This window comes from Ammospiza caudacuta, chromosome 5 (genome assembly GCF_027887145.1).
Source record: "Ammospiza caudacuta isolate bAmmCau1 chromosome 5, bAmmCau1.pri, whole genome shotgun sequence".
NCBI classification, from domain to species: Eukaryota; Metazoa; Chordata; class Aves; order Passeriformes; family Passerellidae; genus Ammospiza; species Ammospiza caudacuta.
Window position 1 is genome coordinate 63,677,220 of NC_080597.1, and position 17,387 is coordinate 63,694,606.

Sequence of the window (17,387 nt, forward strand, 5' to 3'; positions counted from 1 at the left end):
GAACTTTAAGAAATTACTCCTTATCACCCTCCTGAAGATAGGCTCAATGGTCAAGGCCACAGTTAAATCTTCCTTTCTTGTAAAAGTTAACTGAAGTTAGTTATTAAAGTGCTGGCAGTATTTAGGGAGGTTCTGAAGTGAAGAAGAGCATAAGATACCTGCACTGCCTATGAAAATTTCAGGGGCATCTTAATCCAAAAAATCTTGGTGTCATTTCTTCTGAAGAGCTTCCTGGAAGATATAACAGGTACAGTTTAAAATTGTCATTTTAGGTATGGGATATGTGAAGTGATGCTTATAAATGAAATGCTTCTAGTCATGTATTTTATTTTTTGTAAAATGTTAAAGTTTCCTTTGTGGAATTTTCTTGTATTTTTCAATTGTTTATATTGCAGAGAAGTTCAATTTGTGTGTGATATACATAGATTTAAAAGTGAGATGGACTATGTTAATATTTAATTATTCAATTAAAATTACATATTTTTATGTTCTTCTTAGTCAATATTTAGGATAAATCAGTAAAGAAAAAAATATCCTTTTGTTAATCCTCTCAACAAAATGGCACATATGAAAATATACATTTCCAAGATTTCACAGAGCTGAGGGATTAGCAGTGGATTTGGAGATTTTTACGTGTGAGAAATGCCAGTGTTGTTAGTTGCTGACCATGAGAACAGGACCAGAGGCTATATGGATTAAAACTGAACCAGAATGTTGTCTCTGGAGTTCTGTTTCAGATCTAGTCTAGGTCAATAGTGACTGATAATTGTAACCACTCAATAGCTGAGCAGTGTGAGCTTGGTCCATGCTGACGCATTACAGGAGTCATCAGAAAAATTGGTCTTGTCCCCCAAGGAGCCCAAGGCACTCTGGAAAGCAGTGTGGGTTACTGGAGTACAGATTTCTCTTTTAAGGAATTTGTGAAGGAGCTGGTACTTTTCACAATATCCTCCTTTTCTTTAAAACAGCTAAAATAAGTAATGTCTAACTGATAAAAACCCTCCCCATACTGAGGCATCCCATCTTTTTAAAGATATATGGGAAGGAAATGAGAGTGAGCAAGAGGAAGGCAATACTGGCTGCACTTGTGGTATCTGCCAGCCTTGGCAGAGGGAATGAGACAGGAGAAGCTTGCCCAGCAGCAATGGTCATCCATCTGCAGCAAGGTAGCTCCCTGTGGTCCTGCTTACCTGCCAGGGAGCAGGCTGAAGGCACCTTCCACTGTCCTGCAGGTGCTTGGGCTGGCTTGGTTAAACCTCACTGAAGCACAGCACTGTGGTGTTTAATGCAGACTTCAGCCTGGCAAGGCTCCTGGCCTCCCCTGCAGCCCTAAGCCATCAGCCCCCAAGGCAGTCTGTAAACTGGGGGCATTCAGGAGGTAAAAAACACATGCAAGACACTTACACCTTCAATAAGACCAGCACTAATAAACCAAAGGATGTTTAGAGAGTTGTACAGAAGATATTGTATGCTCCCTGAGACTGGGGCAGTAAATTTGGCCTGAAGAAATTTGCCCCTTTGCCTCCCTGGGCAAGGGGCAGCAGGGACAACTGAAGTACTCTCAAAAGCTTCAGCAGCTGCAGCACTGAGGAAAATCTGAAATGAAAGAGTCACCCATACACTTCTTTCATTTTTATGGCTTAGGAACTTTTCAAAGGGTACAAATAGTACATCTTGTACCCTACAATGTAATGGACAAAACTATTCCACAGGACTTTCAGCAATATCCCTCTTTGTGACATGAAGTCTAAAAGGCAGACACACAGACTAGATCAATTTAAAAACCTTTAATAGATAAAACAACTTCTTGCAAATCTCAGTAACTACGATTTATCAGGGAATAAATTGAACTAACTAATTTTTTCATTGAAATTTTATCAGCCTCAGTTTTGGAGCTCTGATCCCAACAGAGGGAGGGACAGCAGTGTAAAATTATAGATCAGAGTATTATTTTAACTGGCTTTGGATTGATGTTGTGAATGAGCTTAGATAGAGCATTTTCATTAAGGGAGAGAAAATAAGTGAAAAACCTCTATTATCAGTGTCCTGAAAGACTACTGCTTCCTACAGCACATCTTAATTTCTGACACAAAACAAAATAGAGCAGGATCAAACAGATTAGTTCCAGTTGGAAGGATCTTAAAATGATCATCAAGTCCAACTGTTGCTGCAAAGAGTAAGTTCCACAACTTCTGTCTGGGACTAGTACTATATTAAACATTTAATGGTGGCTTCAACTGAGAGAAATATTTTTAAACAGTACAGGTTTAAGGTGAATTTAATGTGGGAAGAATGTGTGGCATAATAAGAAACATAACAGCACAGTGAGCAGCACAGTGATGGCATCAAGTAATTGCTGCAAAATACCCAGGGATATTGACTGAAGTGAGTGATGAGCAGATTCATTCTCATGTGTAATGTGGGCTCCAAGGGTCATTTCTGGAGTGACCCAGGACAGTTTCTCTTCAGCACAAACATGCAAATGTGGGGTGGGACAAGGCAGAAAACAGCATACAGGTGAGACATTGCAACAACTGTTTGTGAACATGAAGCAGAGGAGAAGCAGTCCAGACAATTTGTGGAAATAAATCTTACAAATAACAAGCAGCAATATGCTTTTTTACTCCTGAGCCTGATCTCCTTGTCACAAAAATCCAGCCCAATACCTTCAGCCTTGTCTCTGAATTCAATCCAGGCTGAGCCCTGCCTGGGCTCTGCCTTTCCCCTCATGTGTGGGTTATAGTGAGCTCCCAGCCCTCCCAGCAGTGCCACAAAGAGAAACTGCTTGGGATCTGCTTGTTTGTTCTTTAGGAAATTAATTTCCTTTGAGGGAGGAAGTTTTTGATTGTACACGGCTGAGTGAGAGATAAATTAACTCAGAAACCATCTTGTCCACTTTTTGGCTGCATCTTTAGAAAGAAATACTTCATGCTCCAGTGAAACACTGCTCTGCAGTGGGAGGAGGAGCAGGGCAGGAGATCACCTTGGCAAAGTGCAGCGGGTGTCTCAACCATCCCTCTTTTGATCTTCAAAGGTGGTAACGCTCAGTTTGGAGCTCACTCAGCTATGCTATGGATACCTGTCCCACAGTACATAAGGAGCTAAGCCTGTTCTTCATTTCAGGTTTTTAAGCACCTGGAGCAGAGAGGAGCACACACAAGTAATTATCCTATCCTGACATTTCAGGAGAAATGGTTGAACCTGTGGGTAACCATTATGTTATAGCCAGACCTGTATACTCGGAGAATGCATTCAATGAAGAGCATGAGAAATTGCACAGATACCATAAAACCTTTTGGGATCACCTGAAACTCTATTTTAGGTAAGGAGATTTTTTTTTTTAAATTAGATCTAAGAGCAGTCCTGACTGCTCTTGGACAGCATGAACTCCATCTTGACAGTGTCCATCACCAACATAGCAAGTGAAAATTCATTAATTAAATTCAATGTTAGATTTTTCTATTGGATTTTGACTGCTGCTACCCTTAGAAATCTTCCTACACCTGTATCTAAGGTAGCTTCTCTTTTTCTGGGCCCTTGGCAGCACAGACTCTAGGAAGCCCTTAGTGCACCCTTTCAGTACTTAAAGGTCCTACAAGAAAGACATACTCAGGCTTTTTACCATGGCCTGTTGCAGCAGGACAAGGGATGATGATTTTAAACTGAAAGAAGGTATATTTGGACTGGATATCAAGAATAATTTTTTTATGATGAGGGTGGTGAGGTACTGGCACAGGTTGCCCAGAAACATGGTGGATCCCCTCTCCCTGGAAATGTTCAAGGTTAGATTGGACAGGGCTCTGAGAAACCTGACCCAGTGGGTGGCATGCCTGCTTATTGGAGTGGGGGGTTGGACTAGATGGCCACAGAGGTTCCTTTCCAACCTAGGGTTCTATGAGAATTTGGTTTGGAAAGGACCTCTGAAGGCCACTGGATTTACCTCGAAGCACAGAAGGCAGTGTAGGTTGATCAGGGCTGTGTCTGGGTGAGATTTTGACTTCTGGCATCCAGAACCTGAATCCTTCCCCTTTCCTCACCTCTCTGAAACAGGCTGCAATTCAGCCAAGCTGTTCACTGACAAAATTTTGTTCCCTTGTGCCTTTGCAGCTGCTCCACACAAAGGGCCAAAAAAATTGCTTTGCGTTTGTTTCCAGTCGTTTCGTGGCTGCCAGCGTACCGCTTCAGAGAGTGGATCCTGAATGACATCATCTCTGGCATCAACACGGGGCTGGTGGCTGTGCTGCAAGGTACCCTGGGGAAATGTGTGTCCTGACACAGCCTGCTAAGCCAAGGCACTGCTGGCTTCAGCCTGCAGCACACACATCACCTTCCCTGGGCCTCTGTCTCTGCAGGTCTGGCCTTTGCTTTGCTGGTGAATGTCCCCCCCAGTTATGGACTCTATGCAGCATTCTTCCCTGTCCTGGTCTATTTTATCTTTGGCACATCGAGACATATCTCAGTGGGTAAGTTCAGGCACACCACCTACCCTCCTCACTGATGAGGAGCTACATACTGCCTCTTCAGATCTTTTAACAAGTGCCTTGTGCTGCTCAGGTCCCTTCCCTGTCCTGAGCCTCATGGTGGGAGGAGTCGTCACCAGGCTGGTCCCTGATGACAGCACTGGAAATGCCAATTCCACCAATACCTCAGCAATAAATGATGAGAGGGTGATGGTGGCTGCATCTGTAACCTTCCTTTCTGGGGTTATTCAGGTTGGTAAATGCATGTGTGTGTGCACACCTGTGTGAATAGATGGAGGGTGGCCTGACCTTCCTCTCTGGTTTCTACTGTTGTAGTCACCAAAGTAATCCTCTTCCACTTAACATGTAGTGACCCTGGCTCACTGATTAGGAGACATCTCTTCCCTCCAGTGACCAGGCACTCACTCATGTGCTGTGAAACCCTTGGTTTTGCACAGGCCTGAGCCCACAGCCTACACAGCTGCAACCTACACCTACAGCAAAAAACAATCTGCTGGATAGGAAAAAAATAGCTGTGAAAGTAATGTGAACGATGCAGATGCACCAATGGTAGTACAAACTCTGCCTTGCAATAGCAAAATATTTGGATTTGTTTTTTAAAAAAACCCACTTATCCTTACTCCCTGATAAAGGATTCCTACAGTTCCTCCCTCCTAACATACTAATATATTTGCTGCTTCATGAAACCCTTGTACCATGTGAAAATATAGGAACTGAAAACCCTAGAAGTAAGGATGTATATTTTAGCTGTAAAATAAAAAGAATGGGTTTTAACTGCTGCAGCAGTTATTCATACTAGTATTTTGCTCTCTGTTGCTATATGTCAGCAAGTCTGGTGATGGTACATTCCTTAATCTCTGGATGGATGGGATGAGGTGAAAATCTTTGCTTTCATTAAATATGGTTGTCTTTCTTTCAAAGATTGCTTTAAAACACAAATGAATCCCACTAACATATGCTCATTTTGTATTTCAGTTGCTTCTGGGAATTTTCCAGTTTGGATTCATCGTTATTTATCTATCACAATCATTAATCAGTGGATTCACAACTGCTGCAGCTATCCATGTTTTGGTATCTCAACTGAAATTCATGTTTCAGCTATCTGTCCCTGGATTTAATGTACCATTTGGCATCATCTATGTAAGTGCTAGGTGTTCATTATTTGCTAATGCTATTGATGTACCTGGGATGTATTTCTGACTGTGTATCACAAGGCAGTAATAATAACTCAGCAAAAAAATGCAAAGCAGGAGGAAAAACAAGAAAAAAAAGAGAAAATGTTATTAGTATTTATCCAATCTTTAAATTTATTACCAACCACCAAGTTACACCCTATTGAGATAATTAGATAATATATAATTATTAGATAATTATATTGTATTAGATAATACAATAATACTATATTGTGTTGGCATATTTCAAATAAGCATTCAACTCTGCCTTAAGGATTTAATTATTCATTTTTACTGGACTGATATTATACATATTTAATTTGCATATGACTCTGTGAGGGCTGTTGGATGAGAAAGGAGGGGCAAGAAGAACAGGAGGGAAGGAGTGGAGAAAGGCACCCGCCCAGCAATGCCATTGCTCACATTTCCTATCACAAACTTGCCTGTTGTTCCAACCTTCCCTCGGGGTCAAATCTGGAGGAGAGGGTCACAAGTTTGTGGAAAAGGTCTTTTGCAGATGCTTCTATCATTTGGCAGGTGCACATACATTCAGGGGGTTTGCAGTCCACCTCATCCCACAGGGAATAAATCCCGAACAGCACAGTCCTTAGAGCTGCTCAGATACAGGCTATTCCGGAAGGGATAGTGATATTGTGCCAGGGCACAACTGTTTCTGAAGCACCACGTGTCTCTTCCTGATTCTGCAGACTCTGGAGAGCGTTTTCAGCCAGATCACAGAAGCAAACGTTGCTGACCTTGTCACATCACTGATTGTCTTGCTTATCGTGTTTGTGGTGAAAGAAATGAACGATCGATACAAGGAAAAGTTACCGGCTCCCATCCCCATTGAACTCCTTGTGGTGAGTCACTTCCTTTGATTTTGCAATTGCTCCATGTTATGACACAGGAAGCAGAGTTTTAACTATTTCTTCTCCTTTTATCCACTAAATTATGCATTATCATTTTACCTATAAAGAAAAATTTACAGCATTCAGGAGCTATTGTGAGATGCTTTACTTCCACATAGGTGTTCTTAACTGACATATCTGTGGTGTTATAAACTATGAATTTTTTCCTTGGACAATATAGGCTCTGACAGCAGCCAGCTGCAGTCTCAAAGCTGAGGCCCCTCTGCACCACACCTGCAAGCAGCCACTGAAATCCTGGATATCTGTGGCCCCACACAAAATTATTTTGCCCTCCAGCAGCAGAAGGTTTTGCCCACTCTGAGCAGCAGAGGGTGGAAGAAGCTTCACAGGGGCAGCAAGCCCCTAAAATCCTGGAGGATGTAAAGACTCAAGCAGCACTTGTTTTCCCCCAGGGTCATTACAGCACCTTGTTAGAATATACCTGGTTTACTGGGTGGGATGATCTCTGTTGTTAGTAAGATATTCTGTTACAATCTGTGTGATTTGTGAATGTAAACCCATACCTGTTAGGTCATTCAGGAATGACATCTGAACAGCAAAGGGATGTGAAAACTTGGGGCACAATTCTGGTACTAGTGATGAGGCTGGACAGTGTGTAAGAGATTCTTCACACTCTTGCTTTAATGTGCCTAATGGAGATGTGGTTTATTATCTTTCAGACAATCTTAGCAGCACTGATTTCCCATTTTGTCAACTTGGAAGAAAAATTTGATGTAGCTGTTGTTGGAAAACTAGAGGAAGGGTAAGTGACTTACAATTCACCAGCGGAGCAAGACGTTCTCTTTAGTTCGGCAGCGTCGAACGAGTTCAGCTGTGTCTCTGATTAAAATTATCTGCTTCATCTTCTTCTGTAGGTAAATAAACATTTTTCTCTCAATGATATGATACACTTTCAGTACACAAAAGTTACACTTAGAGCACATCTCCTACTTATCAAGGAGAACACTGAGACATGAAATAATTGTGTACTTCAATTTCTGAGATAGCTGGTGAGCAGGAGGTTGATGTTTGTCCTTTTAATTGAACTACTCACTCCTGAACTCCTCCGTTTCCCTCACAGCACATGCACAGTTCAGCAGCCACCACCAGCCCTGGGAAGCTGCCAGGACACTGCACAATTCTCCTCCCTGGCCCCATGACCAGCCATCAGCATCTCTTCAGCACCATTATCCTCCAGAGGCCTCAACATCTGCCCATCCAGAGCTATATCCACATAAAGATTATTTCTCCACATATAGAATATCAGGTGGCACATGTCAATTTAAAAAGAGGGAGAAAAGCATTTACTGGGACAGCAGAGTGAGTCTGGGGTGGTCTCTGCAGCCCCAGGGGTGTTACTAGGTGAAGCTTGCAGAGCAACAGCTATTTCTGCTCATGAGCCTCCTTTCTTCAGATTTCAGTTCACTGGAAAAAAAGGAGGGAGAAAAAGAAGTTCAGAAGGGAATTCTCCCTAGGATCTGCAAAAGACCCTTAGGCATCTCCTTAATGATTTGAGATTTTGTTTTTCAGGTTTCATGCACCTGTTGCACCTGATGCAGGCATCCTCCAGAACTGTATTGGAGATGGCATTTCCATTGCGATCGTTGGGTTTGCAGTAGCCTTCTCTGTGGCTAAAGTGTATTCCATCAAGCATGACTACCCAATAGATGGCAACCAGGTAGGCAATAACACAGAGATCAATATACTGCATTCATCAATGAGAAATAAGTCATTTTAGGAAAGCTTTGCCTTGTGAATAGCTGTCACAAACCAGCTCTTAAGAACAATCTCTTTTATTTTTATTTCAGGAGCTAATTGCTTTTGGGCTGGGTAATATAGTTGGTGGATCATTCAAGGGATTTGCCTCCAGCACTGCTCTGTCAAGATCAGGTGTGCAGGAGAGCACAGGAGGCAAAACACAGGTACAGAAGAGAAATCATGATGACATTTAATGAAAGATAGCTCCTTTTTTCCTAGCTAGCCGTCATGCCTGTGGGCACTTACTCATTGTGGAATTGTTCTCTCATGCAGATTGCTGGCATTATCTCATCTGTCATTGTTTTGGTTGTGATCTTGGCCATTGGGTTTCTCCTGGCACCATTACAGAAGGTATTCCCTGGTTTCATCTATTGCTTCCTCCTGCTTCCCAAAGACAGGGCTGCTCTCTGAGCACACTGAGAGTGTTCAGTGGGAGCCAAAAAGGTTTGAATAGCTTGGTTCTTCTTCCCACGTTATGCCAGAAAGAATCCCTACATCTGGTCCTTCAAAGGGGACATAAGTACCCAAACACCAAAAACCAACTTTCAGGTGCCGAAAATAAGTGAGATTTACAGTCTCAGTCAGACACCTGCACTGCACCATAGTGCAGTGTTGGATGTTCCAACAGCAGTGTGCACTGGGAGCAGCTCCCTGGCCTTTCAGCTGTTCCTTGGCCCTATTTGTATGATCTTTTAATTCCTAATGTTTTACATTTCCTTTGCTTACTAAAACAAGGAACATGTCTTTTGGTCTTTTTAACAGTCAGTCCTTGCATCTTTGGCTCTTGGCAATTTGAAAGGAATGCTCATGCAGTTCAAGGAAATAGGCATCCTCTGGAGAAAGGACAAGTATGACTGTGTGAGTTTCTCAAGCATCAGAAGTTAAACGCTCTGAAAAAGTAATCTATCATACAAATGTTTCTTTTTTTTATCCCAGTTTTACTTCACTAAACAGTAAGTATGATATTTGCATGCCTTTTTTACTGGAATATCCCTTGTTAATGTTTTCCATTTTGTCCCATTTATTTGGAGTCAATTCTCACTCTTAACTTAATTTTCATCCATTTCATCAAAATCTATTAAAATACTGCATTTTATTAAGTCAAATAGAGAAGACATTTACAGAAAATGTCTAAATGACAGAAAATATCCAAATATCTACTGCATTGACTAAGCATTAGGGACATTTCTCACAATCACACAATGTGTCATATGGAAGATCACAGCAACAAACAAATGAAAACTGGGACTTGAAGGGTCTACTTGAAATGGTAAAGCTTGTGGCTAGAGAGCAGGACTTGTTACCTCTCACAAAATTTAAGGCTCACAAATAGTTCCAGGCCTCAGTTTTTACAGCCATCAAATAGTTATTTGCCCCATGAAAATGCTTTGAGCTCTGTGGCTAAAAGTTATTCAGCATTATCTAGTAATTTATCGTCGTGTACACTCACAGCACCTGTATTTGCGCACTTAAAACTCTCAACTTTACAGATTTCTGATTTACTTCTAATCTTGCCTTTCTGCTGGATTTTCATCAGGTTCTTGACATGTTTTTAATGTTGCCATCCACTGTGTCCTTACAGGTTATATGGGTGGTGACTTTCTTATCTGCCATCTTTCTTGGCCTGGACATTGGACTAGCAGCAGCTGTGGCATTCCAGCTGCTGACTGTGGTGATCCGCTCCCAGATGTGAGTATTTGTTCAGTGCAATGGTATCCCAGGGCCTCCGTCTGTACAGAGAAGGGCAACAGCCCTGTCTGTGCCTTGGTCTGTCCAGCTACTGTGCATGGAAAAATAATTTACAGGTGTAAACCTTTGGATGTGGGGTTTGCCTCAGTGTGCCACCCCAGCGGAGATGGTTTCATTTGATCCTGTTCCCATGTGGGACACAAATAACTGTGTGTGTGTTTGTTCACAGTCCAAGCTGCACTGTTTTGGCCAATGTTGGGAGAAGCAACATCTACAGAAACAGGAAGGATTACACTGATGTAAGAAATGTCTCATTTCTTTTACCACCTGCTGCACTTGTGCTTCTATAGCAAACATTGCCACTGGCACTTTTGCTTCATTTTACAGATCTATGAGCCAGAGGGAGTGAAGATTTTCAGATGCTCCTCTCCAATTTTCTTTGCTAATATTGAATTCTTCAGAGAGAAACTCATCACTGCTGTAAGTGTCTGGGTCTGTTCTGAACATATGAATTGTGTGACACATTATGGTGGATAGAGTTTCCCAATAATTACTACATATGCAGTCATTCCACAGTTCAAGGGTGAATTTTCTTTATACTGTTCCCACTACTCTAATATAACATGTATATGTAACATAACTGCCTGACTCATGCTGTACTTACACCATAGCAATGTCTATACCATACATATACCATAAAAATACATATTTCAAGAACAAAGGAATGTAAACATAGATAATAAAAAGGAAAAATTATTTTATTTTATTTTATTTTATTTTATTTTATTTTATTTTATTTTATTTTATTTTATTTTATTTTATTTTATTTTATTTTATTTTATTTTATTTTATTTTATTTTATTTTATTTGTTCTTGTACTATTTACACACAATAAATTCTAGTTTACTTGTCTTGGCCCAAGAACATAACCACAACAGTCAGAAGAATGCCAAATGGAATCATCCTCTCAAAGAGGTCTTAACATCTTTCATAACAAACTGCTGAATGCAGCCAGTGTTTCCATAGCCAGCACAGAGATCCAGGACCCCTGAGCCCCCCCTGTGTGAATGAGGCTCACCATCCCCAGCCCAAACACAACTTGCACCATAACCTCTCCCTCCTGCTGCTCTTAGTGGGGAGGTGATAGGCAGTGACTCCCTGAGCACTCGTAATGAGCAGTTTGTTCTTCACATGAGGAACTGACACTGGCAGAGGAATGAGGGAATCTGACACATTTGGTTCTCCATGTGCTTGGCTTTCACCTCAGAAGAGCCTGAAGCTTTTTTTCTGTGAGTGCAGATGTTCACACCACTCCTTCTCTAGAAATTCAGATACTTCTAACACCTTTCTCCTCTACACACTAGATGGATGAGGCAGAAGACTTGCAGGAATTTAGTATTTTAGCCAAATTTGATTATTAGCCTAATTTACCTGCCATCTAATTTTATTAATACCAGCTCAGAGTTTCAAGAGACATATGCAGGCAACATGATAAAATCTGGCTTTCTTCTTCAGGAAAAAGAGTGGGTGACTGACCCACGCTGCAGTCAAGAGGCACAAAGCAGATACAAACCATGAGCTCTCAGATCTTGGCCACCTGGGTGACCACCCCATAATGCAGATGAGTAGGAGATGCCAGCACTGTGCCAGCCTGCTGGAGGTGCTGACCTGTCACTGGAGATGCACAGCACTGTCACTGCTGTAATGCTGTCCATGCTGGTGTCCTAAAGCAGAACAGATAGCCCTGCCTCATTTGCAGCCATTCCCACAGACATCCTTCCAAACTGGAATAAGCCTTTGCTTGAGTTTGTGAAAAGTGGCAGACAACATCAAGTTCAATCTATGGTCATCATGACTGTAACAAAAACCTTGTGGGATGCTTTGTCCTTTCCCTGCTGTCACTGAGGATTTTTTTGTTTAATTATTCAAAGTGCTGTTTTTGCAGGTTGGCTTCAACCCCATGAGAGTCCTGAGGAAACGCAATAAAGCTCTGAGGAAGATCAGGAAGATGCTGAAGAAGGGAGAGCTGCAAGTGACACTGGTATGTCAGGCAAACCCCTGGGGTGAGGGGGGAGTTAACCAACCAGCTCCCTGTTTTACATGGCAGAGAAGGGCCTCATAGCCTCTCTTCTTAATTATATATACCACTCCCCAAGCTGCCACTTCATGACATAAACACATTTAAAAACCAAGATTTTAAATGGCTCTCACAGTTAGAGACCTACAGATTTACCATGGGCAGAGCTTGTGTGCGTCCATAGAGCTTTGTTTGGCAAGAAATAACAAATCAGATCCCACAGAAGTGAATGTCTTTCTGCATTAATGGTAGGATAAAGCTGGTTTTCTCCCACCTCAAATCCTGCATGCCTTTTGGTGACTTGTTCAAAAATTACTGAATTAAAAATATGTCTGGCAACTGGCTTCAGGAAACAATAAAAAGCCATCATTAAGTGATTATGATGATGATTAAATAATTTCCGTGTTTCTCCAGACAAGGGAGAGACAGAACTTTTCAGGTGGTCCCTGCTCTGTCTCATGGGAAGACCAGTTGTGCATTGCCATCACTCTTGCCCTTGTGTGAGAAGTACCACTACCCTGGCTGGGTATTAAAGAGGAGAACTAATTAGGACATTTTTCTATGTCAACACAGAAGGGCTTGGTTTGCATGGCTAACCCTACATATGAGTCAGAGGAAGAGTTGGACAACAACAAGATAGAGGAGCTGGACCAGCCCACCACCATGACAGACTTGCCCATTCAGATCAACTGGAGCACCGACCTCCCCCCTGGCATCAGTGTGCCCCAGGTCAACATCCACAGCATCATTCTGGATTTCTCATCAGTGTCCTTCCTGGATTTTTCTGCCATGACAGTCCTCCGAAAGGTAATCACAATTCATGAGACAAACAGTGATCCTATGAGAGAAACTCTTACAAATGCAGTTACACTTGAGGGATACACATGAGCAAAAGGATGGTGCCCAGAGGGACAGGAGTGGGCCCACCTGAACCTCATGAAGTTCAACAAGGCCAAGTTCAACAAAGTGCAAGGTGCTGCAGGTGGATCAGGGCAATCCCCCCTATCAACACAGACTGGGGAATCAATGGATTGAGAACAGTTCTTCAGAGGAGGAGATGGGGATTCTGGTGGCTGAAAAGTTGGACATGACCCAGCAATGTGCGCTCACAGGCCAGAAAGCAAATCATATCCTGGGCTGCTTAAAAAGAAGTGTGACCAGCAGGTGATTCTTCCCATTCTCATGAGAGATTCTACTCCACTCCCATGAGACCTCACCTGAGGTAGGTGACCAACTGTGGGGTCACCAACACAGGAAAGACATGGACATCTTAGACCAGGTCCTGATGAGAGCCATGGGAAGGACCAGAGGGCTGGAGCATCTCTCCTGTGAGGAAAGGCTGAGAGAGCTGGAGTTGTTCAGCCTAGAGAGGAGAAGGCTATGAAGGCTGTACTATTGAGTATGGCCTTTCCATACTTAAAGGGAGCCTATGAAAAAACATGGAGAGGGACTTCTTACAGGGGTATATAGTGATAAAACAAGAGACAATGGCTTTGAAATGAAAGAGGGCAGGTCCAGATTAGAAGAAATCTTTTACTGTGAGGATCGTGAAATACTGGAACAGGTTGCCCAGAGAAGCTGTGGATGCTCCATCCCTGAAACTGTTCAATGGCAAGTTGGATGATGCTCTGAGCAACCTGCTCCAGTGTAAAGTGTCCTTGTCCAGGGCAGGGGTTTGGAAAAAGGTGATCTTTAAGTCCCTTCCAACCAAAACCATTCTATGATTCTATTCTGTGTTTGTAGTCTGCTTCTTAAAGGCATTGCTACATGGACTGGATGGCCAGTGGCAAACCTTGAGTTTGTGTAAATTTGAATGTGCATTTTCTATAGAAAATGTTTAGGAAATAGTTTAAATAGTCAATATAAATTGTCTTGGAATTAAATTGTTGGGTGTGGTACCCTTTCTTCACCTGGTAAGATTTTGGGAAGCTTTGCAGAAATGTAGATGTGAAATGTAGTTTTAAACATCCAGCTGGAGTTGGAACATTGGAGTCCCATTTCAACTCCTGCTTTTGCTTGCCCAGATGACTTTGAACAAGGCAAAAGGCACAACATTTTCAACAGCAGCAGCTGCAGTTAACAGTCTGGAGACACAGAGGGTGTGTATTTCCATAGGAACTAAAACCCACCATGACAGTGGGAATTCTAGTTCTGCTCAAGTTCCCAGTTACAAAAATCTCCCCCAGAAGATTGTGAAGTATTTTTTTTTTAGTTTCATCATGCATCATGTAGATACAACAAAGCCATACAACTTATGAAAGATCACCTGCTTCTCTGTGAGCTAAACCTTTTCAATACTGCCTCTTTTCAAAAGGCTTGGGCACCCCTGTCTGCAGCCATGTGAAGAGATTGTCCTGCCTCTGTGTGCAACAGAGTTTGAGTCTAGATCCACTTACCATCATAGAACTTAAATATCATAGAGTGGTTGGTATGTTTGCTGTGGCTAATCACTACAGTGGCAATCAGCAAGCCCAGCAGAATCTAAATGGTGCCTCCTTCTGGTTTAACAGACTTTGAAAGAGTTTGTCCGGCTCGACATTGACATTTACATTGCTGGGGCATACGGTGAGTACTGGCCTTTGCTTTGGCATCACCACAGATGCCTCATCCCCCTGCGTCCCCTGCTGACCTCTGAGTATGGCTGTGGAGGATCACCCAGCTTTACCTTCCAGTCTTGGATAACTGTCACAGACATCTTTTATGAAAAATCCTGTCTTTAGGATTTTTCCTCCTGAGAAGCTGAGAGGCCTCAGGAACAAAATGTAAACATTGATCATCTGCTGCTGTGGAATGCAACAGGTGCATCTGTGATTGGCCAATGTTGGTTGTTTCTAATTAATGGCCAGTCACAGCCCAACTGGCTCTGACAGAGAGCTGAGCCACAAGCCTTTGTGATCATTCTTGCCTATTCTTTTCTTAGCTAGTCTTCTGATGAAATCTTTTCTTCTATTCTTTTAGTATGGTTTTAATGTAATATATATCATAAAATAATACATCAAGCCTTCTGAAACATGGAGTCAGACCTTCATCTCTTCCCTCATCCAAAAACCCCCGTGAACACCATCACAGATAGCAAACAGGTCCCACCAAATGGGAAATTGACCCTCCCATGCTGCCCCCAAAAGGCTGGGGCCATGTGTGATGGCTCCTTTTACCTATGGCCACTGCTGTGTTGTACAGCTCTGGGTTGCAGGACCCTCCATCATGCACCCTGGGCTAGGCATTAAATAAGAAAAGGGGCTCAAATTCCTTCCTGTCTGGCATAGAGCAGGGAACTACTGATAGGCATTTATGTTCCATCCTCTTGATATCCATAAAGCCATCTGCTCTAGTAAATAAAATAGTGCATTATGCCAGCAGCTCCCGTGTTCAGTCAGTGGGCATGCTCAGGATACACAATTTCTTCCTTTTTAAGGCCTGCAGGTCACTTGTCTTTGATTTTGTTCACTCACAGAGGGCCTCCTGGACAAACTGGAGAGAAGTGCATTTTTTGATGAAGAGATTAAACCATCCATGTTTTTCCTCACCATTCATGATGCAGTTTTACACATTTTGCTGAAGAAGGACATAGCCAACTCCCCCAAATTAAAGCTTGCTGAGGTAACACTACAGTCTTCATCTTTCCTTACTTTAGTGCCTTTCCAGTATTGCCAGGCTCCCTGCAGTGCCTTGCACAGCTATAGCAGTGTGTGCTACCAATCTCTATTTTCAAAAACATAGTCACTAAATCTCAGCTGGTCTCCAATCAAACTGAAGAACAAGAGTGGCTCCTGGTTCAGGTGTGTGGAAAACCATTTGTGAAAGGAGTGAATAATCCCCACTGGTGGCTGGCCTGGCTGTGGACTTCAAGTCACCTCTTTGGGAAGAGCACAGTGCCCATCCACCATCCACCTCTGTGGTCACCCACCCAGCAGAGACTGCTCAATTTGCTGCAGTGGCTCTTGAAAGGCAGACTTTATGCTGCTTGCACATAGGCTTTCCAGCCCTGTCTGTCTTCAAAAGGAGTGCTAAAGTAGTGTGGACAAATTAGTACCACCAGATTTGGTAATGGCCTTTCTGGGAGTGTTCTTAAATCAAGAGCAAGAAAGGATCCTGTATACAATGAATGTGTTTAAATGTACCAGACTCAAATTGCTGCTCATGTGGAAACAGTTCCCACTTAACTAAGCTGGTCCGGATCTTCCGCACTGACCCAGAGATGCGGTGGAGGTCATAAAAGCCTGACAAGTGAGACCTTCCTTTCTTCCATGTCAACATCCCAGGCATGTTCCAGAGACTTAAAAATCAAGACCTTCTTTAACGTGAAAAAATGATGATCAGACAAAGAAAAGCAATCCATTTCCTAACCAACAACTTCTGGTGCTCATTGCAGGAGAAGGGTAGAAGCAGTGACTATGTGATCCTCCCCAGGAATGGACTGCGCAACCGGGAGTGCACGGTAAGCTCTGGCTATGGCCCTGTAGACAGTGTAGCCCAAAAGAGCTGCTCATGGGAATGGCTAGGTCAGATAAAAAAAGCTTCTTCATACCTCAGCTCTTGTGTCAGCCCAGGCAGAAAGCCACCAGACAGTTTACTGATGGGATTTGGCTTAGGGTAAAGCCTCACCGGGTAAGAGGGATGGGGTCGGCTCTCGAGCCTTGCGGTGTGCACGGGGCAGAGGGAAGGCAGGCAAAGGCTGCCTCACCACCTGCCTCACCTGGTATCCTCACCTTCCACCACAGCTCCTCCATGATAAAGTCACTGGTAGAATGGCCCTGTGGCAGAGAAGTCAATGTTAGTCCAGTTTATCTAAATGTCTCAGGCAGAAGGGGAGTCTGGAGACGGAGATAAGGAAGGGACACATGCAGCCTTTCAGCACAGACAAGGGCAGTATCCAGCACAGGCAACCCTGTGAGGAGGAAATGTCAGACCCCAGTCTTCCCACCCAAATGCTTTAGGGGATCAAATACTTACACATCATTTACCAGATGACACCTACCATGGCTATTCTTTACAGAATGTGGAATTTTTTTTTTCCCCTACAGATTCCAACAGAAACAAAATTTTAGACGTAACTTCCTAAGTATAATATCCTCCAGCAACACAATGTCAGAGAAGATGAATGTGTGATGAGCATGAAGACAGAAGGATGCTTTTAAATACCTTAAGAAGGATTTACTACATATGGTTATGTTCCAGGCTTTGAAATGGGCTTGTTAGTCTTTATGTGTCTCTGTATGTATAAATGTATTTATATATACATATATATATATATATATATATATATTTATATAGAGAGGCTAAAATCACACAGATTTTCTTA

The 17,387-nt window shown here is 42.7% G+C and overlaps 1 protein-coding gene across 1 annotated transcript; it reads left to right on the top strand.

Moving 5' to 3' along the window:
• Nucleotides 1–3,191: 3,191 nt before the first annotated feature.
• SLC26A3 (solute carrier family 26 member 3) lies at nt 3,192–17,264 on the top strand. Its single transcript, XM_058805470.1, has 20 exons — nt 3,192–3,322; nt 4,108–4,247; nt 4,353–4,463; nt 4,555–4,712; nt 5,457–5,621; nt 6,361–6,513; nt 7,242–7,324; nt 8,092–8,239; nt 8,370–8,483; nt 8,593–8,670; nt 9,082–9,177; nt 9,902–10,008; nt 10,238–10,307; nt 10,396–10,488; nt 11,954–12,049; nt 12,659–12,892; nt 14,596–14,650; nt 15,540–15,685; nt 16,458–16,523; nt 17,110–17,264. The coding sequence occupies exons 1-20, from the start codon at nt 3,192–3,194 to the stop codon at nt 17,131–17,133; spliced, it is 2,268 nt and encodes a 755-aa protein (XP_058661453.1). The 3' UTR covers nt 17,134–17,264.
• Nucleotides 17,265–17,387: the final 123 nt, after the last annotated feature.

Coding starts and splice junctions, on each gene's coding strand:
- SLC26A3 (XM_058805470.1), top strand. CDS start 3,192: ATGGTTGAACCTGTGGGTAACCATTATGTTATAGCCAGACCTGTATAC. Junction 9,178..9,901: donor GAAAGGACAAGTATGACTGT/GTGAGTTTCTCA, acceptor GTGTCCTTACAG/GTTATATGGGTGGTGACTTT. Junction 10,308..10,395: donor ACAGGAAGGATTACACTGAT/GTAAGAAATGTC, acceptor TTCATTTTACAG/ATCTATGAGCCAGAGGGAGT.